General features: G+C 52.9%; 2 protein-coding genes across 10 annotated transcripts in view; one reads left to right on the forward strand and one right to left on the reverse strand.

The window, feature by feature from the left end:
• Positions 1-21,347, forward strand: part of PPIE (peptidylprolyl isomerase E) — a 156,994-nt gene that overhangs the window by 69,130 nt on the left and 66,517 nt on the right. The gene's annotated exons all lie outside the window — the stretch shown is intronic.
• The window catches only part of LOC128947749 (microtubule-actin cross-linking factor 1-like), a 145,582-nt gene that overhangs the window by 44,822 nt on the left and 79,413 nt on the right, over positions 1-21,347 (reverse strand). For all 9 annotated transcript variants that reach the window (XM_054292183.1, XM_054292181.1, XM_054292179.1 and 6 more), the window contains 15 exons: positions 20,980-21,195; positions 19,853-20,368; positions 19,399-19,575; positions 18,845-18,968; positions 18,333-18,541; positions 17,098-17,415; positions 15,647-15,813; positions 14,620-14,776; positions 13,905-14,022; positions 12,605-12,667; positions 11,650-11,891; positions 10,779-10,908; positions 9,816-10,015; positions 8,547-9,042; positions 6,491-7,962 (listed from right to left, as the gene is read on the reverse strand). In XM_054292183.1, coding sequence (XP_054148158.1) covers positions 6,491-7,962; positions 8,547-9,042; positions 9,816-10,015; positions 10,779-10,908; positions 11,650-11,891; positions 12,605-12,667; positions 13,905-14,022; positions 14,620-14,776; positions 15,647-15,813; positions 17,098-17,415; positions 18,333-18,541; positions 18,845-18,968; positions 19,399-19,575; positions 19,853-20,368; positions 20,980-21,195 — 4,605 coding nt within the window. The remainder of the gene's footprint in view (positions 1-6,490; positions 7,963-8,546; positions 9,043-9,815; positions 10,016-10,778; positions 10,909-11,649; positions 11,892-12,604; positions 12,668-13,904; positions 14,023-14,619; positions 14,777-15,646; positions 15,814-17,097; positions 17,416-18,332; positions 18,542-18,844; positions 18,969-19,398; positions 19,576-19,852; positions 20,369-20,979; positions 21,196-21,347) is intronic.

Consider the following 21,347-nt stretch of genomic DNA (forward strand, 5'->3'; position numbering starts at 1 on the left):
AAAGCTCCTGGCCAGCCCATCCCTCCATCAGCAAGGCTGTTTTCCTCTCCCTGTGGTTCGCCCAGTGGGAAATCTCTATTTTCCTATAAAACTAGAGTGGCTTTATCCATGCTCCATCTAAGAAGCCATTACCCAAATCCAGTGGCAACACGGTCTGGAAGCTCCTAGGGTGGGTGCTGGGGCATCACCTGTATGATGCCACCACTTGTCCTGCCTGAGGACCACTCTTGTCCTGCCTAAGGATCACTCTTGTCCTGCTGCCTCCAGAAATCAAGGTTTTTGAGTGTCAGTACCTCGTGCCATCAGCACATGGAGTCGCCCCTGCGCTCCGGTCCCATCCAAAATGGGATGCTGCTTTTCCTCTCTGCTCTCCTCAGGAGGGCTGGAATGAGGTGATCTTTAAGGTCCCTTCCAACCCAAAGCATTCCCTGATCTCCAGGAGAAGCCCTGGCAGAAGCAGAGCTTACAGTCCCAGGGAGAACCACAAAAATCACTGAGGTTGGAAAAGACCCTCAAGATCACCCAACAAAGGAAGGTCACAAAACGCCACAATCATCAAAACTAAATGGGCTAAAATTTCTGGGGAGAAACCCAAACTCTGATCCTCCTGCAAAATATCCTCGGTGAAACACTGCAGGATGATGGATGCAGGATGCTGGGCAGTCCCCATCCCATCCCATCCCATCCCATCCCATCCCATCCCATCCCATCCCTGGCTCTGACATCAATGGCTCATGAGCTCACATCAGTGGCAGCCTCCTCCCCAAAACCTCTCCAAAACCTCAGGCAGTGACACCTGGGACAAACCCAGGGACATTTCTGACATCACCACTGACTCAGCTCCCAGGTGGAAAGGTTGGGGGAAATAAAGAGTCATAAATGAAGAGCTGAGAGAAGCTGACACCCCCAGGCAGGCAGGAAGGGGGGCACAGGAACCTGTGGGCTCCCCAGCCCTGGCCAGCTGCTGCCTTCTCTCAGACAGCACCACTGGAAGGGCCAGATGAGCAATTCTGGTCTGGGCCTCGCTCAGTGCATCACCACTCCCAGGATTTCTCTCCTGATTTTTATTTTTGTATTGAAGCAGACAAAGAGGGTGCTGCAGGCACAACGGCTGTGTGGGCCCTGGCTGACCTGACCTACTCTGAAATAAAGCACTGAGGCTTCAGTTACTGCTGTCTAGGGATTCTCCCTCCCCCTCCCCATCATCCAGCATTAAACCTTTATTGGTGTGACACAGCACCGCCAGAGTTCACTGCATTGAGGAAATCCAGTTTCCAAAAACCTCCCCAAAAACGCCAGGATCACAAAATCCCATCTCCTCCTTCCTCTGCCTTCGCTAAGCCATCACCCACCGAAGGCTGGATGCAGGAGATCCCCTCCTGCACCTTCCTGAGCAACTCCAGTTTCCAAAAACCTCCCCAAAAACACCAGGAGGAGATGCAGGATCCCACAATCCCATCTCTTCCTTCCTCTGCTGCCTTGGCTAAGCACTGAAACCTGGATGTGGGAGACCTTCTCCTGCTCCTCCCTGAGAATTCCAGTTTCCAAAAACCTTCCCAAAAACGTCAGGAGAAGAGGCAGGATCCCAAAATCTCATCTTCTCCCTCTGCTGCCTTGGCTAAGCACTGAAGGCTGAATACTGGAGACCCCCTCCTGCTCCTCCAATTTCCAAAAACCTCCCCAAAAGTGCCAGGAGAAGCGGCAGGATCCCAAAATCCCATCTCCTCCCTCCTCTGCCTTGCCTAAGCCATCACCCACTGAAAGCTGGATGCTGGAGACCCCCTCCTGCTCCTCCCTCCTCTCCGGGGTGGGGTTTAATTAACCCTGGGAGGCAGATTTGGGATAAACAGCCCGGCTGTGCCAGCTGCAGCAGGTCCTGGCTCGCCACATTCCTGCGCCCTGCCCCAGCGCCACCCAGCTCAGCTGTGGTGACAGCAGGAGCCACCAGCCAAGCACAGACACCTCACCAGGTGTCCCTGCACCTGCAGCCACCCCAAAGTGATGGCAGCCTTCGGTTGGGGTCATGTTTGATGTCGTTTTTTTCCCCTTGGGTTTCATTTTGGGGGAAGCGTTCCAAATTCTTGTTTCACGGCCGAGCACGGCTCGGGAGGAACGCAGGGTTGGATCCTGCTCTCATCTTCCTCACGGGGACAAAGTGTCTCCTGGCCATGACACAGCTGAGATTCTTCCTGCAGGAAATGCCCACTTATCCCTGGAAGAGTTCAAGGACAGGGTTTGGAGCAAGCTGGGAGAGTGGAAGGTGTCCCTGCCCCTTCCCACCCAAACCATCCCACGACTCCACGACTGGGGAGGCACCAGCATCCTTCACTCCTGAGCACTGTGAGGCAGAGAGCCCAAAAATCCCTCCCAGCTGACCCAGGGCTGAGCTCCAATGCTGTGAATTTCGTAGGTGAAATGTGACAACCTTAAAGGTTTGTCCAAAAACAACACCGTGAATCAAAGGGGGTCCCAGCTCAGAGCTGCCAACGCCAAGCTTTGAAACCCAAGTTCAAAATCCACTGTGTAAAAGATAAACAAAAGCCAGGCTTAAGCTTGCTTAGCCAGGAGGCCAAGCTACCCCAGCACAGATGTCTCCCCCCAAAACACCCAAGAATTTGATTCCACCAGCTCCATCAGTGGCTGATGGGTTCTCCTTGGCCAGACAGGACAAGCCCATGCCTGGGGCTTTCTGGCACCTCTGCTCCCAGCCAGCAAACCTCACTTCTTCAGCGTGTCAAAGAGTCTGAGCCACTTGCACTGAGCAGCACAAGCTTCATCCCATTAGTTTCACCATTTTCGGGATGAGGATTTCTCACTTAGGGTCTCCCAGCTGATCAGGGGCTGATGATGATGATGGAGACAAAGCAATGCAGAAACTCCCTGTGCCTTCATGTGAGTGACCCCCCTGTCTGATCTGTACCTGGGGAATCATTTCCCTGGGGAATCCTGCTGTTTGCCAAACTGAATCCACAGAGCTGTTACGTTTAGAAACATCTCAACCGTAGCTCATTTGACTCCAGTCATTAAAATTTAATATTAGCGTAAGCTTTGAGAAACCTGAGCTGACAGCAGAGACAGTGGAGGGGGCAGAAGTGCCCCAGCCTGGAAACTCCTACGAGCAGCTCCTGGTGCTGCCTGGCACTTGTCCCTCGTGCTGAAGAGCCCAGCTTGGCCGTGTGAAGCTCAGCACAAAGCTCCTCCTGACTTTCAGCACCTTTTTACACAACACAGGGGCTCCTCAGAGAGGCAGCAATGGAGCCAGAGCCACTTGGGTTAAATTCCTGCTGGAGATCAGGAGTTAAAGATGAGGTTCCTTCGCTCTGACAGCTCTCCATGAGCTAAACCCACGTTGTTTCTTCTGTGGCACAGCTGGATCCGAAGCGATCCGTGGGGATGTCCATATAAGCACAGGCTCCAAACCACAGAAATGCCTTTCAGCTGCACTTGATCTCACCAGAAAACTCAGGGCTCCGTCTGATGACCCCTTAAAGTCTCCTCCACATGGGCTTTCTTAACAATCCTGCCACAACCAACCACTCCCTGCCTGGTTTTCCCTGGTCACACCCTGGATCCTTGTCCTGGCTCCTGATGGCCGTGGGAGCTGCTGAGGATCTGTCCCCAAAATCACATTTTGCTGAAGCAAAAAAAACCCCTCCTGCAAACAAAGCTTCCCCCTGAGCATGATCTGACAGCTGCTTCCCAGCCTCCTGCCTCGGAGGAACCCAGCCAGGAGGAAAACTTACAGCAGGAGAGGGCTCATCCATCCCAAAGCCAGGATTAGTCCCTCTGTGACCTGGGAAAGGGGCTGGGGGGGAGGATACAGAGGAAATGCACAAATGGCAGTTTTCCAAAAGTTAAGGAGGTTGTGGCCTTTTGGGGAAGGAAAAAGGGAAAAGAAAAATACATGGGAAGCTTCAAATGTGAGCTGCTTCCAAAGCCATCCGTTCCCAGCCTCCAACGTTTCTTCTTTATTAAAATCTGGACACAATGAGTCCAGAAGTGCCCACCTTTGTCAGGGCTCTGTTGGCAACTTGCCTGGAGCCCCCGGGGCCATGCCTAATTTGCATCTCATTTACACAGATGTTCATTAAAATTAATGCCTTAAGACATAATATCTGCCTGCATTCGAGCCCTTCTGGACAGACAGAGCGCGACCGCTCGCGGTCACCCCATCCCTCACCCCATCCCTCCCCACAGAGCACTGCCAGCACGAGCAGCTCCTCTGCTCCACCAGGACACTCCGGGCACGCCCCTGGTTTGCAATCCAAGCAGGGCAAGAGTTGTGATGTTGTCTTAGAGAGAGGATTTGTTGGGAAATAAAAGCACGAGGAGCCCCCTGAGCTCCCCATAAAGCACCAGCCAGGGTTTTTTGCACAGCTCTCCCTCCAGTCCCTGCTGATGCCCTTCCACGTGCAGACCAGGATCTGGGACTGTGTCCCCCTTAGGTAGGAGCAGGAGGTGAAGCTTTGCCAAGATCAGCTCCGCAACCTTCGGGATTTGTGCAGAAATCCCCGGGGATGAGCCTTGCACGGAGGGAAAGGAGGAATGAAGGAATGAAGGAATGAAGAAATGAAGGAATGAAGAAATGCTGCTGTAACCACGATTGCTCCATCCTCCCCTCCATCCTCCACTCCTGCTTCTCCCCCATTTTCACTCCCAGCCATTACACAGCAAATCCTTCCCACCACTGCTGCCACTTTCACTTTCCCACCCACAAAGGCCCCAAATGCTCCACACGGCCTCGATATCCAGGGAATGACTCTTGGTAAGGACACCTCAGACCCCCAAACCCCCTTGGCTCAGGTCACCCATGCCTTAAAGGGTCATCCCCAAGGTCACTGAGCTGTGCACCACGTGCAAAGCCCACGGTGGGTTAAGCTGCTCCTGCCCAGTCTGGGTTTTGTCATCATTCCTAATGAGAGCTGGGAATAATCCCATGTTCTGCAGGAAAGGTTCATTGATTTTAAGGGCTAAAACCTCCTTTTTGGATGTATTTGTTCCAAGTGCCTCTGTGGTGTTTTTAATGGTGAATTTAAATCCTCACCATTGATATCAGCTCAAAGCAAACTGCCCAACACAAGCAACACCACCAGGTGAGGTTGAATTTGTCCCATAAATACACTTCAGCTATTTTTTTTTCAGATAGACAAACCCCAAACCAGAAACACCTTGTCCTGGTGAAGGTTCCACAGAGCTGCTCGAGTGGTGGAACGGGATCAATTAGCCATGAGATGAAAAGTAAATGGCTGTAAAAGTGCCTCTCCCTCCCACCCCCCCATTAACACCAGGAAACAAGCAGCCAGATGTAAATCAGCCCAATCATCAACTCCTGAGCACATCAGGAATAAAAGTTTCACAGCAAGAGGATTTCTAAGCCGTGTTAATATAATTAATGGAGTGTAACAGCATGACCCAACATCATGATGCTGTATAGAAATATATCAAACACACTCCAACTCTTCCCTCTCTCAGTGCTTCATGCAAGCTTTGATGGTCTCCTTGCTGGAAATGTGAACAGCCACATAAAACTTCACCTTGGTTTTATTTCCTTGTCTCACAGTTTATATCTGTAGCTCTTTTTGCACCCAAAATGGATGCAATGTGTGACCCAGATGGAGTGAACAACAAACAGAACAGTGGGCCAGGCAGAGCCAGTCCTACAGGATGATCTGATGTGGGCTAGACTCTCAAACGGCGCAAATTCACAGCTCAAGTGGACCCAAACCCCTCCCTTCCTCCCCCAAAATCTAAATGCCACCCACCCCTACCAGCCCACGAGCTGCTGGCACGCCAACACCACACATCACCAGGAGAACGGGGATTTTCCTGCCAATCTCTCAATTTTCCCACACCTTTCCACCACAGACTATCGAGTCCACCAGCAGGATTTCACACCCTCCGGAGCGAGGACGTTTCAGTGCAAACCCACTCACAAACCACAGCAACAAAAACCACGGAGATGCCATGGCTCAAAACCCACCAAAAAAACCCCACAATGCCAAAAAACACTAAAAAAAACCCCCCAAAAAAACCCCAAAAAACAAGGAGTGCAAACCCACTCACAAACCACAGCAACAAAAACCACGGAGACGCCACGGCTTGAAACCCACCAAAAAAAACCCGCAACGCCAAAAAACACTTAAAAAAAAACACCAAAAAAACCCCCAAAAAACCCCTAAAAAACAAGGAGTGCAAACCCACTCACAAACCACAGCAACAAAAACCACAGAGATGCCACGGCTTGAAACCCACCAAAAAAACCCCACAACGCCAAAAAACACTTTAAAAAAAACCAAAAGAACCCCCCAAAAAAACCCAAAAAACCCTCAAAAAAACCCCCCAAAAATAAGGAGTGCAAACCCACTCACAAACCACAGCAACAAAAACCACGGAGACGTCACGGCTTGAAACCCACCAAAAAAAACCCGCAACGCCAAAAAACACTTAAAAAAAAAAATCAAAAACCAAATCATCATGGAATCAAACTTACCTTGAAGTCTGCCAGCTGCTGGTTGATGGTTTCCACCTCTGTGCCCACCACCCACTGCAGGGCCTCGTTCTCCTCGGCCGCCGTGGTCATGAGGCTCAGCTCCTTCAGGCGGCTGTAGAAGTCCTCCACGCGGGACAGCGTGGTCTCCACCTGCTCCTGCCGGTTCCTGCCCCTCTCCGTCAGCTTGCTGCACTGCTTGCTCAGCGTCTCCAGCTCCCTCTTCAGCCCCAGCAGGTCGGGGCTGCCCTCGTCCTCCAGCATTGTCTTGCACTCGCTCTCGGAGGACTCGATGTCGCCTTTCAGCCGGTGCAGCTTGCCCAGGAAGGCGCGGACGTCCTCGGCCTGGGACTGGAGGCTGTCAGAGTCTCTCCCGATGGGGCCCATGCTGTCCAGCTCATCATCCAGGTCTGCCAGCTGCGAGAACATCTCCCTGACCCTGCTGTTGAACTGGCCGATCCCTTCCAGCTTGTTCTCCATCAGAGCGCAGCAATCGTTGACTCTCTGCTTGACGGCCTTGAAGTCCTGCTGAGCCAGCTCAGCCTGGCTGAGGAGCTGGGAGCAGTCAGATCCATCTGGAGCATCTTCTACCAGGCCCTGAGTGAGGTTTTTCAGATAATCCACCTGTGGCTCCAGGGCCTGCAGCACCTCCTGCTGTGCCCTGAGCTTCTCCAAATTCTTGTTGCTGCAGGCTTGCGGCCCCAGGGCGTCGTAGATCTCCAGCTGGTGCTTCGCCCCTTCCAGCTTCTTCTCGATGTTCTTGAAGCTCTCCTGGAACTCCTTGAGCCTCTGGGACATCTCTTCAATGGAGCCAGTCTTGGTTTGCAGCTCTTCTGTGATGGCATCCATCTTGTGGTTGATGGCGGCCTTCTCATCGCGGATGTCATCCTCGTCCGTCTGGGAAGCGTCAGTCAGGATGTCAGCAGCACTGTTGAGCATCTCCAGCAGGGACCTGCGCTTCTCCACGTCACTCAGCATGGCCTTGGACCTCAGGAGAGTGGCCTCCAGCTGCACTGGGTCCAGGGTTACCTCCAGCTCTGCCATCCTCGCCTTGCAGTCCTCCACCCAGGGCAGGAGGTCGTCGGCGTGCCGCTGGTACTTCTGAGCTTTCTGCAAGCAGTCCTTGAGCTTGGAGTGCCTGTCAGCAGCCTGCTTGCTGAGCTCCTCCCAGTGTGTTTTCAGGCCCACCAGCTGGTTCTGCAGAGTGGTCTTCTCCTCCCCAGGCTGGACAGACAGCAGCAAAGACTCTCCCTCGGCCACAATCATCTCGTAGGAGCCGCTGTGTTGGTTGAGGCTCTTCTGGAACTCTTCTTGCTCCTGGATTTGGCTCTGCAGCCTCTCCAGCTTAGCAGAGATGGGTTGGCTCTGGGCTTGCTGGCACCTTTTGTCATCCAGCCAGGTCCTGAGTTCATCAAACATGTGCTGGAACTGCTGGGAGCTGGCGAGCGCTGTCTGCAGCCGGTTCATCCGGTCGGCTGCAACGGCAACGAGATTAGGAGGCGACAATTAAGCTCAAATCAAATAAGCGAGGTGCAATTATTTAAAATCATCTCAGATGCACCAACTGTGTTTTGATTAACAGGAAGGAGCTTTCCATTGCATCACCAGCCCTTTTTTTTTTCCTAACTGATTCATAAATTTCTTAAGTAGTAAGAGGCAGTGGTAATGCAGAAGTCTCGGCCCTCCTGACCAGTCTCTAAATGTAAACTCTGAGAAACCAGAAGATGCATCCCAAGATCAGAGGGTGGCCACTGGGGTTTCTTCCTGCCCCAATCTGAATTTAGGAACCTGGTTTTAGTTCCAAGCATGTGCCACCCTGCTTGGTGAAGTCATGTCAGTAGGGCTAAACACCTCTGCTCCCTCTCCAGCTCAGGTATTGCTGGAGTTGGAACTCTCCCATGCTTGGTGCCACATAAAACACCCAAGAAGCACCCTAAAAAGTGATAAATTATGCTTCCCCTATTATTTTCATAAACCCAGTGGTGGGAGAGCCCTTTGGCAAAGAGCAGGGGTTGTGTTTGACATCCTAACATCTCAAGCAACTCCTCCTCTATCTCACCTGCCAGATCTTCCAGGCCTTTCAGGGGAAGTGCCACCGTCTCCAGACGTTTCCTCAACTCATCCTTGAGGTACTGCTCCCCAATCAGCACGGAGAGGTCATCACAGAGGGTCTGAGCCTCTGAGATCTCCTCCTCCAGCTGCTCCAGGTCCGAGCGGATCTCGCTGGTCTCCTCCAGCTGCTGTTTGACAGCATCAGGCTGGGTGCTGATGGCAGACTGGCTGCTCAGGCGCTGCCCAACAGCCTTCACCTTCTCTGAGAGGCCCTGCAGAAGCTCCTGGTACTGGGTGCTCTTCACTATGGCTTGGTCAATCTGGCTGGAGCGGGAGTTGAGGCGCTCGGTGAGCTCGGACCATTTCTGGTTGACCCCTTGGAGCTCCTCCTGCACCTGGCTGGTGGATGGGGAGACATCCCCAGGCCCAGCCAGGATGCTCTGGGCTGCCTGGTTGAGCTGCTCGTGCTGCTGTTGGCGAGCTTCGAATTCCTTCAGCATAAACTGCAACAGAAATAACATTAAAATGTTTGCATAAAAGTGACAGCTCCGAGTACACACAGTCAAAACAAACCAGACCTCCAGGGGCTTTATGCAGCCCATGGAATCAGCAGGAACAGGCCCTGGGGTGGGACAGCAGTTGGGCTGGGTAGCCCAGGATTTACTGTGACCTTGGGAGTTAAAAAGCTGGGAGGGGTCTGTGACTCCAGGACTTTGCTCTCTCTGTTATTTGTCTTATAATGTAGCATAAACCACTTAGATGAGATGAAAATCTAATTGTCTCCACTGGGGATTTTTTTTTTTTTTTGCTCCATGACGTGGCTGGTTAGAGCCATGTTAGGATTTGGGAGCAGGAGGAATGGAAGGGCCAGGCTGGCAGGCAGAGGGGCAGCATCAGCAAGTCCTGCAGAGCGTCAGCACAGGCCTTGTTTAAAGCAATTTCACTCTCCAAGAGGGGCCAAGTGATTCACTGCTGAGTCAATCCAGCGCAGGAAGGGAGCTCAGCACTGCTCCCTTTCCAAGTTACTCACAGCAGTTTGGGCTCAGAGGGGTTTGGAGGACTTGGAAAAGAAGCCATGAGGTCTCTGAGCACTCAGAGTGCTCACAAGACCAGCACAACCTTTGGGCCTAGCAAGGTTTGGAGGACTTGGAAGAGGAGCCATGAGGTGTCTGTGCACTCAGAGTGCTCACAGACCAGCACAACCTCCAACCTCCCTCCTGGGTGAGATGTTCTCCTCCATCCTGAGCCCACCACCAAGTCACAAACCCCTTCTCACCTGCACCTGCTGCTTCTGAGCGTTCAGCATGTTGGGGTCGATGGAGAGGGGGCCCAGCACGCTCATCATCAGCTCCTTCTCCATCAGCCAGGGCCTCAGCTGGGCCTCAGTGGCCTGGAACGTGGCCAGCTGGGTCGCTGACTCCTCCAGCTTCTGCTGCCGTGCAGCCGTGGCCTGGCTGGCCCTCTCCCACCTGCAATCTGAAGCAGCACCTCTGTTGGTCGTGGCCAAGCTCCTGGCCAGCCCATCCCTCCATTACCAAGGTTGTTTTTCCCTCCCTGTGGTTCTCCCCATGGGAAATCTCTATTTTCCAATAAAACTTTATCCACTCTACATCTAAGAAGCCATCACCCAAATCCAGTGGCTTTCTCCTAGAAGGTCCTGCAAGCTCTTAGGAGAAAACCTTGCAAGCAGGATTTGTGTGCTCTAATCACTGCTGCCATGACCTTGGGTGAGCCATCTCACATCCCTGATAAATGAATATACTCTCATGTGTACCCATCCTCACTCAGAACTCCTGGATGGAGCCAACACATTCCTGCTACTTCAAAAGAAGGAATCTCTGGGCTTCTTTTTGAACACACAGCCTTGTTTAGTCAACACTTAATTACCAAGGGTAGCCTCACTAATGACTGGAATTTTATATCAAGCAGTGAAGCTTTTAATCAAAACAATCAACCTGTGCTGCTGCTAACACATCCCCCCCCCCCCACCTTTTTTTTTTTTTTTAAGGAGGCAATCCTTTAAAAATCCACATCCATCACAGAGATTCCATTAATCACGACAGGGCTCATCTCAGGAACACCTTCCACACCAGACAGCTCAGAGGTAGGTTTGCTGTTTACTGAATTTTAATCAGAAGTGACTCTGCTCTAGCGTGACTTTGGGGTTGCCCCTCACTCCTGAACCTCCTCTAACGTGATGTTTGGTGACAGAAGCCTCATTAATGCTTCAGGCACTTACTCAGGTCTTCCTGCATCTTCTTCCAGTTCGCTGCTTCTGGGGAATCTGGATATTTCTCCAGCAAGCCAGAAAGTGCTTCCTTCACCTTCTGGATCTTCCCAGAATTCTGTTCCAACTCAGCCAGAAATGCCTGGAAAAGAATGATTTGAACTTCCTCAGGCACAGGGCAGGAGAATCAATGAGCAGGAACGAAGCAGCACCTACAAGCTGGAGCTGGATGATTTCTGCTCTTTGCTCCTCAGTTAAATCAATTTTTTAGCACTATTGTGACCTAACTTGGCAGCAAGGGCAGGGAAAGGCTGGGAATTGCTTTCCAGGAGAAATTGCAGTGACTCAGCAGCAAGGGCTCCAAATCATCTCTTTTTCCCCTCAGCCTGACATCAACAGGTCTAAAAGCAAAGGGGAACTTTGGGATGCTGCTCCATGAATCTGCCTGGAATTCACAGAATTCACAGAATCACCAGGTTGGAAATGACCTTCAAGATCATCGAGTCCAACCCAGTCCTGACATCTCAACAAAACCATGGCACCCAGTGCCACATCCAGGCTTTTTTAAACACATCCAGGGATGGTGATGGTGACTCCACCACCTCCCTGGGCAGCCATTCCAGAACTTTATCCCCATTTCTGTAGAAACTTTTTGCTGATATCCAACCTAAATTTCCCTTGGTGCAGCTTGAGGCTGTGTCTGGGAATGCCCTTCCTTAACTCAGGGCAAATTGTGCTAATTTGTGGCTCGTGGCCAATTCTGTGCAATAAAGCCCAATCTCTGGGATCCTCTGGGAGATGCACAGCAGAGGGGTGGAACTGGATGATCTTTAAGGTCCATTTTGTGATTTTATGACCCCAGGAAGTTGGGAAGAGCAATCACCTTGTTGTGCTCAGCCTGCGCTCTCATCGTCTCCGTCTTGGTGGGCGAGGAGGAGGCGTCCAGCTCGGACAGCATCCTTTCCTTGGACTCCAGCCACTTGAGCATGGAGCTGGCCTCCTCCTGCACCTGCTGCATGCTGTCCAGCATGGCTGAGAGCTGCTGCAGGCGCTCCTGCAGGGCTGCACCCAGCGCCTGGTACCGCCGGCTCACGTCCGACACGTCGCACTGGATCTCCGTCAGGTCTGCACCCAAAAAAACCAGCCCTGGGGTCAGCACCACTGCCCCCCATCCTCCCCCTCACACTATCAGGTTCTAACCCAGCCCCAGGCAGCCCACAGAGAGCTGAGATGAGGAGTAAAGAGGCCACGTTCTGCCTGCGGAGCGACGTCGCATCATCCTCACCTCTCCTGCCACGGGGGATTTTCCACTTGTTCCCCCTCTATGCCCTTTGACAGTTTACAAACAAAGCTCTCTGTCGGTGAGCTTGATGCAAGCTGAGCCCCCTTTTCATAAAGCCGCTGCTAATGCAAGGTTAAATAATTTGGCAGCAAGATATGAAGCCATTTTTATGCACCTATTATCTCGTCGAACCGCAGAACTAACAGCAGATAACGGGCAATAATTAAAATTGCTCTTCAAACTGGAGGGGTTGGATGCCGCTACAATCCCACAGAACCAATAAATTTAATTGCAGGCCTTAAAATGATCTCCCATTTATCAGCTCCTAACACCACCTGACGAGGTGTCAGGGTGCTGTCACTCCCCAGGGCTGCTCCTCTCCGTCCTTCAGCCCGACCTCCACCCTCCAATTACAGCAGCTGAGAATCCCCAACCCCTTGCCAAGCTCATTTCCCTTCTGCTGGGCTGCTGGCAGTGCCACACTGAGGTTTGCATTGCCAGGGAATGGAGATGCAGGGATGAAGATGGGACAGGGTGGTGTTGACAGTGAGCTCACCTTTGCAGGTGTGGTATCCGTTCACGCTGCCTCCTGAGCCTCCTGCAGTGGGCAGAGTGGCACCTGGGCAGAGGGGACAGGGACAAGAGGGACAAGAGGGATGAGACGGAAGTGTTAGGGGTGCAGACAGCAAGTGAGGAATGGCTGCTGCATGACAGGGACCACCAAGCACTGACGTGGTGCCTCCACCACCCACCTGCCCAGCACGGGGCAATAATTTGGTTTGGAGCCCCTTTATCTCTCCACTTTGTGCTCCCCTCGTTTTCCTAGAGCTGTTCCTGCCTTTCTGGAGCTTCTGAAGCTTCTGGAGCTGGGCAGCTCTCCCAGCATCCCAACATGAGAGCAGGGATAATGTGGCTCCTGCATGGGCTGGGGGACCACAGGCATCTTGCCTCGCCTGGGAAGCTGCCACCCCAAGCATGATTTTGTGACTTACACCCAATAAAACTGCTGAATGCCTTCCCTGAAGGGATTCATCCCCCCCACATCCTCCTTTTTTATGGGATGAAACTATTCAAAGCTGTCATTTGCCCAGGGATGCACCAGTGTCCCTTCTTTGGACACCAGATGTCACAACCAAAGGCAGAGTGACATTTTCAGGCAGGTCTCTCTTTTCTAACCCCATATTTTAAACCTTTCATGGACATAAGGGGCTGCACCTTTGGTCACCCTCAAGCCTCTCCCCACTTCTCCTGATGGTTTCCCTGAGAACTGCTCATGAACTTAATCCTAACAAACAAATCCAGACCATAAATTCCCATAAATTCCCATCAGTGATGAGAGTCCAGGGACTTGTTCTCACAAGCTGGAAGACATCTTTGAGCTGGCTTCCAAACGAACCAGACATAATTTCATTGCTTCACAGACTTGAAGCCAAAAGGGAGACCAGTAAATCACATCTGACTATCACAGACCCCAAATGTCATCCAGATATGAAACCCAAACGCTGGAGGTCGATTAAAACACTCCAGCCCTCAGGAGGCTGAAGAACATCACCAGGAGAGAGCAGGAGCCACTTCCATGAGCTCCCCAGCTCTACCAGAGTGTGATGTGCGTCCCCACAGCAAACACAGGGCAATTCATTAGGCTACAGTTAATTAGGCCAAGTTAGGATGATGCATTGAAGCAATGAGTGGCAGTGACTCAACCACTGGGCTGAGCCTCACCACACTCAGATCACCACAGGCCCTCTGGATTTGGTTAAAAGGAGGAAATAATCTCATTTTTTGCTGGAGGCAGGCTCAGGGAAGATGCAGTGCTGACAGCAGAGATGTCCTCAGGACTGCTGGCCACCACTCACCTGCCTTGGGAGGGGTGTTGGGGGCCGTGATCTCCACGATCAGGTTCTCCAGGAGGGTCCCTCTGCGGCCAATCTCCTCCACCTGGGGGCCCTTCCCCTTCCATTCCTCCAGGAGATCCTGCTCAAAAGCCAAGTTTGGGGTTGGAGGCCACACTTGCCTGGCCACAGCCCCCTGTCCCCTCTGTGGGGACATCAGCAGCTCGTGGCTGCACTGGGGGAAGTGGTTGTGATAAATCTATTTTTACCAGGGGGGGGGAATCAAACAGCAGAAAAAGCTCTTCCCAGCTAATGGGTCTGCTGAATGAAACCTTCTCCCTCCCACCATTCTGGGGACATCCCTCCTCCCCCTCGCTGCCCTGGGTGCTGTGGGGTGTGAGGGCTGTGGGTGATTCAGCAGAGCTGAGTCAAAGCCCGGCACATCCTGGATTTATCACATCCCTCTCTGTGCTGGAGCACAGCGGGGACCCGGGTGACAGGAGGCCACCTTCCACATCCACCATGGGAAACACTCAGAAAAAACAGCGTGTTCAGGTCTCCCGCTCCTAAATCCTGCCCAGAGCAGGCACAGGGAGTGACAGCAAACCCAAGGAATCTCTCACACTGCTCGCTGCTCTGCACTGGCTGCACGCTGAGACCATCAGCAAGCCTCTGTTTCTTGGGATTTATTTCACATCCCAGCATTTCAAGGCTTTCCCAAGGATTTCAAGGCTCCCACCTGGATCTGCTGCCTGTGCTGCTGCAGCTCCTGGGTGCCCAGGGAGGTCTCAGCAGGTGGAATTTTGCCTTCAGCCTCCCTCAGCCACTTCCTCACGGCACCGACCAGGTTCCGAAACTCGTCCAGTTGCTCCTGGCAGGATGAGGCGTCCTTTTCTCTGGGAGTGAAAAGGTTTTGGAGAGTCAGAGCTCGTGCTCTGCCTTGTAATTACCCCCTCCCGAACGTGGCACGGCTGTGTCCCTAGGAGCCCTTTTTAAATTATTATTATTATTATCAGATGTTGCCAGGGAACAGCACAAAATGGGGTGCACCCAGTGCTGCTGACCCCCTCAAATCCTGGCTGGTGGCACTTTTGGGCACTCCAGTGGTGCCAACAGCCATGAGACTATCATTGCCAGCCTGCCCAGGCTCTTTGTCCTGGGAAAAGTGACATTTTTGGGAAGACAGGGCTCATTCAGGCCCCTGCATCCCTGGGGAGCCCAGGCTGTGCTGCCTCTCCTCCTTGGCCACAGCTCCATCCATCCAGCCCATCCTGGGGGAACAAGGCACTCTCAGGCCCCTCTGGCTCATCCTTGCTGGCCACAGCAGCCCTGAATTTCTGGGGATTATTGAGAGTTTCATCTCCTTTTCCCCACCACCTTCCCTACATCCCACAGTGATTCTGGACACACAGCCAGAGAGGTGTGGACGCTGCTGCTGACCCTGCTCCAGCTCCCTTTTATCCCCATTTCAGGGCACTCCAGGCTGCTCCCCATCCTCCCAGCAGCCAGTAGGACGCCCAGGGCTGGAGCTGGGGAAACGCAGAGCTCCTGCTCCCGCTGCAGCACCAAGAATTTTTCACAACGCCCCCAGCCAAGGCTTTTTTTAAAGCGTCAGCTGGAGCAGAGCTGCCTCAGGATCCTGGCGTGGGAGGAGGGCGGCAGGAAGAGCTGGCTCATGTCCCCCCTTCCTTGGAAAGGAGATCTCCACAGGGAGGGCCTTGCTCTGACCATGAGGCCACCCCCAGGCTCCCCTCCTTGGGACTCACCTGTCTTTTGCCACCTTTTGGAGCTGCAGGAAATCTTTCTTCAGGCTCTGCAGCTTCTCCTGCTGCTGGGAGGAGCTGGGGGTGAAGCCACAGGAGCTCAGCTCCTCAGCCAGGTGCTCCAGGGTGGCCAGGTCCTCCTGGTGCTGCCTCATCTCCGAGTTCAGCTCCTGCCAAGAGCAAAGGGGGGATGCTGGCCACGTTCCCCAGCAGCAGAGGGGGTGGACTGGGCAGTGCCACAGCCTGCTGAGCTCTGTGTGGCACCAGTGCCAAATGTTGGGCACAGCTCGCTGCCACCTGCTCCTCCAGCTCAGCAAATACTTGGAGCAGCTGCAGGGGCAAATCCCACTTTTCCCAGAGCTGGTGACTGGGATGGGATGGGGGGCCCTATAGCAAGCCAAATCAACCCCTGCCACAGCACAGGTGTCTGGTTTTGTGTCATCTTCCAGCATTTCTGAGTGCATGAAGCACCCCCTGTGCCAGGACACTTGTGGGAATCCTGCACAGCTCCACAGCACCCCTGAAAGTCTCCAAGGCAGCACTGAGCAACCTGGTCTAGTGGAAAATGTCCCTGTCCTTGAGAGGGGCCATGGAATGAGATGATCTTTAATGAGATGATCTTTCCAAGCCAAACCATTCCAGGATTAAACACTCCAGCCCTCAGGGGGCTGAAGAACATCACCAGGAGAGAGCAGGAGCCACTTCCATGAGCTCCCAAGCTCTACCAGAGAGTGATGGCTCTGAGACCTCCAAGATCTCTGGCTCTGAAACCTCCAGGGTCTCTGGCTCTAAAACCTCCAAGGTTTCTGGATCTGAAACCTCCAGGGTCTCTGGCTCTAAAACCTCCAGGGTCTGGTCTCTGACTCCAAAACCTCCAAGATCTCTGGCTCTAAGACCTCCAAGGACTCTGTCATTCTTACACTGCCCTCACAGGGATATTTTGCTGTATTAACCCCATGGAGTCTTTAACTGATAAAATCCTGCTGCGTTTGGACTGGATCCTAAAAGACCCATCTGAAAACCAGCCTGGCTCATAGGAAACACCACTCCCCTTTTCCCACAGCTGGGAAAGGATGGATCCTGCCAGCCTGAACCCTCCTCAGACCCCTGGAGCAGGCGGAACTCCTCCCTAGGACCTCACCTGGATGTGCTGGGAGAGGTGAGCGATGTCGTGGTCTGGTTGATTCCCAGATGCCAAAACTCACATCCTGCTCTCCATGAAGAGAGCAGGACCAGCCTGAACCCTGCCAGCCTGAACCCTCCTCAGACCCCTGGTGCAGGCGGAACTCCTCCCCAGGGCCTCACCTGGATGTGCTGGGAGAAGTGAGCGATGTCGTGGCCTGGTTGATTCCCAGATGCCAAAACTCACATCCTGCTCTCCGTGAAGAGAGCAGCACCAGCCTGAACCCTCCTCAGACCCCTGGAGCAGGCGGAACTCCTCCCCAGGGCCTCACCTGGATGTGCTGGGAGAAGTGAGCGATGTCGTGGTCCGGCTGGTTCCCGGACGCCAGCAGCCGCGTCCTGCTCTCCGTGAACTGCTGCAGCTTCTCCCACAGCTGCTCGTACTGCTCCACCTTGGGCAGCAGGCCCTTGAGGGCGTCCTCCCGCTGCTGCTGCTGCTGGCACAGCCTCCCAAAGTGCTCTGTCACCTGGGCCAGCTTGTCCTGCAGCGTGGAGGCCGCGGGGCTGTCGGCGGCCTCGGTGAAGCGCGTCACCATCTCCCTGGTGGCCTCCAGGCAGCTCCTCTGCCTGGCAATGTCCTGCTTCAGCTTCTGTGGGGAGCACACGAGGAGAAAGAGGGGTTTTTAAGGAGGGTTCTTCAGCAGAATTAACTGGGCTCTCCTCAGGAGCAGCAGCAGGTGGTTTGACACAAGCAGAGTTGGGAAAAAATAGTTTTGTATCCCAGTTTTTCCTTCCTTTCTGACATGCCCAGCATGCTCTGCTTTTCCCTGTGTCTGAAATGTTGTTAGCAAAGAAAAAAGGAGATTTTCAGCAAGTCTGTGTCCTTGCACAGTTTACTCAGAGATGCTGGAGCTGTCCCCAGCATCTCTGGGACATTTCCCCATCCTTGGAAATGTCCAAGGCCAGATTGTACAGGGCCCTGAGCAAGCTGGTCCAGTGGAAGGTGTCCCTGCCCATGGCAGGGTGTTGGAATTAGATGGTGCTTAAGGTTCCTTCCAACCCAAACTATCCAGTGATTCTATATAAATAAAATAAAAATAAAATAAAATAAAATAAAATAAAATAAAATAAAATAAAATAAAATAAAATTTAAAATAAATAAAATTAAATTAAATTAAATTAAAATAACATCAAATAAAATTTTAAAAAATTTTAAAAATTTAAAAAATAAAAATAAAATAACATTAAAATAAAATGAAAGTAAAGATAAAAATTCAAATGAAAATTAAAGTAAAATAATATAAAAATAAAATAAAATAAAAGTAAAGATAAAATTCAAATAAAATTCAAATAAAATTAAATTAAATTAAATAAAAATAAAATAAAATAAAATAAAATAAAATAAAATAAAAATAAAATAAAATAAAATAAAATAAAATAAAATAAAATGGTTCTGCTCATATTCATTTTTAGGTGGTTTTTTTGGTGCTTTCAGTACTCAGTTACCCCTGCATGGTGCAGGTGCTGCTCTGGGCTGTTTGGGGTGAGGGAGCCAGCCCAGCCTTACCACACTGGTGGCAAGCGAGTCCTGGATGGAGGCAGAGGTGAGCACAGCTGGCTGATCCTTCTCCAGGCTCTTCTCAATCTCAGCCACGGACTGGAGCAGGCTCTCCAGGCTCTCCTGGACGCTCTGGGACTGGGCAATGGATTTCTGCAGCAGGTCTGAGCGCTCGGACATCTGCTGGGACAGGCTCTGGAAGCGGCTCACGATGGCATCTGCAGGGTTCAGCACAGAGCACACTCAGTGGCACAGAGCTCCAAGGGCTCAGAGAGCAGCCAGGGTCACCTTTGGCTCCCCAAAACTCTCAGTGATGACAAATCCCTGTCCCCAAACTCAGCAGTGAGATGGGGGATGCAACACAAGTGGCCACACCCCTCCCCACATGCAAACCCTGAGGATGCTCTGCTACGTAATTACCCCCAAATTCCCCCAAAAACTGATTTATTTTTGCCCCTTCTGGCTTGTTCCCACTCTCCCCAGCCCTCCCAGCCCTCCCTGGCAGCTGCTTTGCTCTGTACCTGTTGTCTCCTGGATGTGGCCGTGGTCTGGGGCTGGCTCCCCTTGGATGTCCAGCAGGGTCCGAGCTGCTTTCTGCAGCTTCTCCACTGGCACCTGGTGCTCAGCCAGGTCCCCCTGCAGTTGCTGTTTCCACACAAGACAAGCCAAAATCAGAGATGGGTCCCAGGCGGGAATGCCACACTCATGGAGCTTTTACACCCTCTGAGGGATTCTCTGCACTTCATTGCTCAATTGTTAAGAAATGATGGAAAAATCTACCCCCACGCAGAGCTGGATCAGAGGGTTTGGGCTGTCCCAGTTCTCTGGCACCCTCATGGGGGAGGAATGTCCCTCTCTATGTCCCTCTGGCGTGTCTGCAGCCCCTAAGCACCTTTCCCAGAAGTTTGACTCCACCTGACCTGCAGCACAGAACCTGCTACACCTGCAGGTGCATCTTTGCCCTCAACCAGCATAAAAAAACCCCAATGGGTCAAATCTCCCTGCTGCTGACTGCTCAGAGCAGCCAAATTCCCATCCAGGCTCCAGCACTTCCCAGAAAATCCTTCAAATGTACCTTGGTGCTGGCGAGCTGCTTCTGCAGCACGGCCAGATCTGAGGAAACCGTTTCTGAGAGCAGCTTCCCCAGGGCAGCCTCACTCTCCTGCAGCCACGTCCTCAGAGACTCTGCCACCTCCTGGAACTGCTGGTAGTGATCCAGCAAGGTGCTCAGGTGGGAGCCCAGCTTGGAGCACTGCAAGGGAGCAACGAGAGGTGATAAGGATGCACGTAAATGCTGAGCAGCCCGCGGGAGAAGGCACAGGAATCAGCAAGAAAGAAAAAGCAATTAAAAAAAAAAATCAATCTTGCCACAGGCTAAACGAATTACTAGGGGTGACACGCAGACCAACAGCAAGACAAGGGTGTTGCCCAAGCCCTGAAGAAGACAATCCTTGTCCTACAATCTATAAATGTCCTGGCAGCTGGGACTTTGGAGGAAAAGAGCCCCCAGCTCCCAGCCCTTCCCATACCTTGGAGTGCAGCGTGGTGTATCTCTGCGTGGCGTCCTCCAGCTTGCTCTTGACCACACTCCTGGACATCACCAGCTGGGATTCATCGCCCCCAGCATCCCCATCCAGAAACTTCTCCCCCGACATGGTGACGAAGCGCAGGTCACCCTTGTGGGAGATCACATCCTCGGCGAAGCTGCCCTGGCGCCGCAGCAGCTGCCTCAGGGAGGCAGGGTCGCTGTCCCCCTTGTACATGCCCTGCAGCTCCTGCTCTGCCTGCTCCAGCCAGGCCTGGAACTCCCCGTGGTCCTGCAGGAACTTGTGGAGCTCCTCCCTGAGGAGCTGCACCCGTTTGAGCTGCGCCTCGGCGCGCGCCAGCGACGCCGGGTACCGCTCCCGCAGCTGCGCCAGCTGTGCCTGTAGCCTCTCCTGCTCCTGCCCAGCCAGGCTGGGCCCCTGCTTGTCCAGGAAAGCCTGTGCTGCCTGCGTGGCCAGGATGATGTCCTGCTGCTGGGACAGCAGCTCCTGGTGCTGCGCCTGGAAGGTGCAGGGAGAAAGGTGAGCTCGGTGCTGAGGGGCTCTGCTCGCCTCTGCAGGTGTGGCTGGGCCAGCACTGGAAGGGTTAAAGCAAAGAGTGGAGCAGCCTGGTCTAGTGGAAGGTGGGAGTGGATCAGGATGATTTTTTACATCCTTTCCAAGCCAATTATTTTCATGATTCTGTGACAAAGCTCTGCTCGCCTCTGCGTCACCCAGGAGTTGTGGCTGGGCCAGCCCTGGAAGGGTTAAAGGGCAGAGTGGAGCAGCCTGGTCTAGTGGAAGGTGGGAGTGGAACTGGATGATCTTTAAGGTCCTTTCCAAGCCAATTATTTTCACGATTCTGTGACAAAGCATCAGCAGGGTGGGGAAAACTGGGAACGTCCCAGGTTGGGCTACAGGAGTGCAGAGTGAGCCCTTCTGTGGCCATCCTGGGCACCTGCTGGACCCTGGTTACACCTTGTGGGTGGGCACACACCCACCACACATCCTGCATCTCCTGCAGGGCCTGTCTGAGCTTCCCACACGGAGAATCCCATATTTCATACCCATATAACAGCAGGGACAGGGCGTGGGGCAGGAGGCTTTGGGGGGGACAAGGTGTCAGTGCTGACCTTCAGCCTCTCGTAGTGCTCATCCAGGCTCTCAGCAGCACTGTCTGCTCCCACCGTGTGGCCGTCAGGGACATCCCCAGTGCTTTTTGCTGTGCCTGGGCTGGCAGGGTGTGGTCTGTACTCTGGGAGCTCTCCCCTCTGCTCCAGCGACGCCACCCAGCTCAGGAGGGAATCGATCTTATTGCTGTTCTCCTCCAGCTCCTTGGCAGCTTTCACCTGAAAGCACAAGGGCTCCAGATAAGAATGACCCAGTTCTTGCATGTTCAGCAGACTGCTGCACGGGGGAGGGAGACAAAAATCAGCAGAAAGAGGGAAAAAAAAACCAAAAAAAACCCGAGGAGTTTCCCAGCCTCAGCAAATGCCTGAGA

This window comes from Melozone crissalis, unplaced genomic scaffold (assembly GCF_028551555.1).
Source record: "Melozone crissalis strain CALT ecotype California unplaced genomic scaffold, PUWL_Pcris_2 ptg000108l_1, whole genome shotgun sequence".
NCBI lineage: Eukaryota > Metazoa > Chordata > Aves > Passeriformes > Passerellidae > Melozone > Melozone crissalis.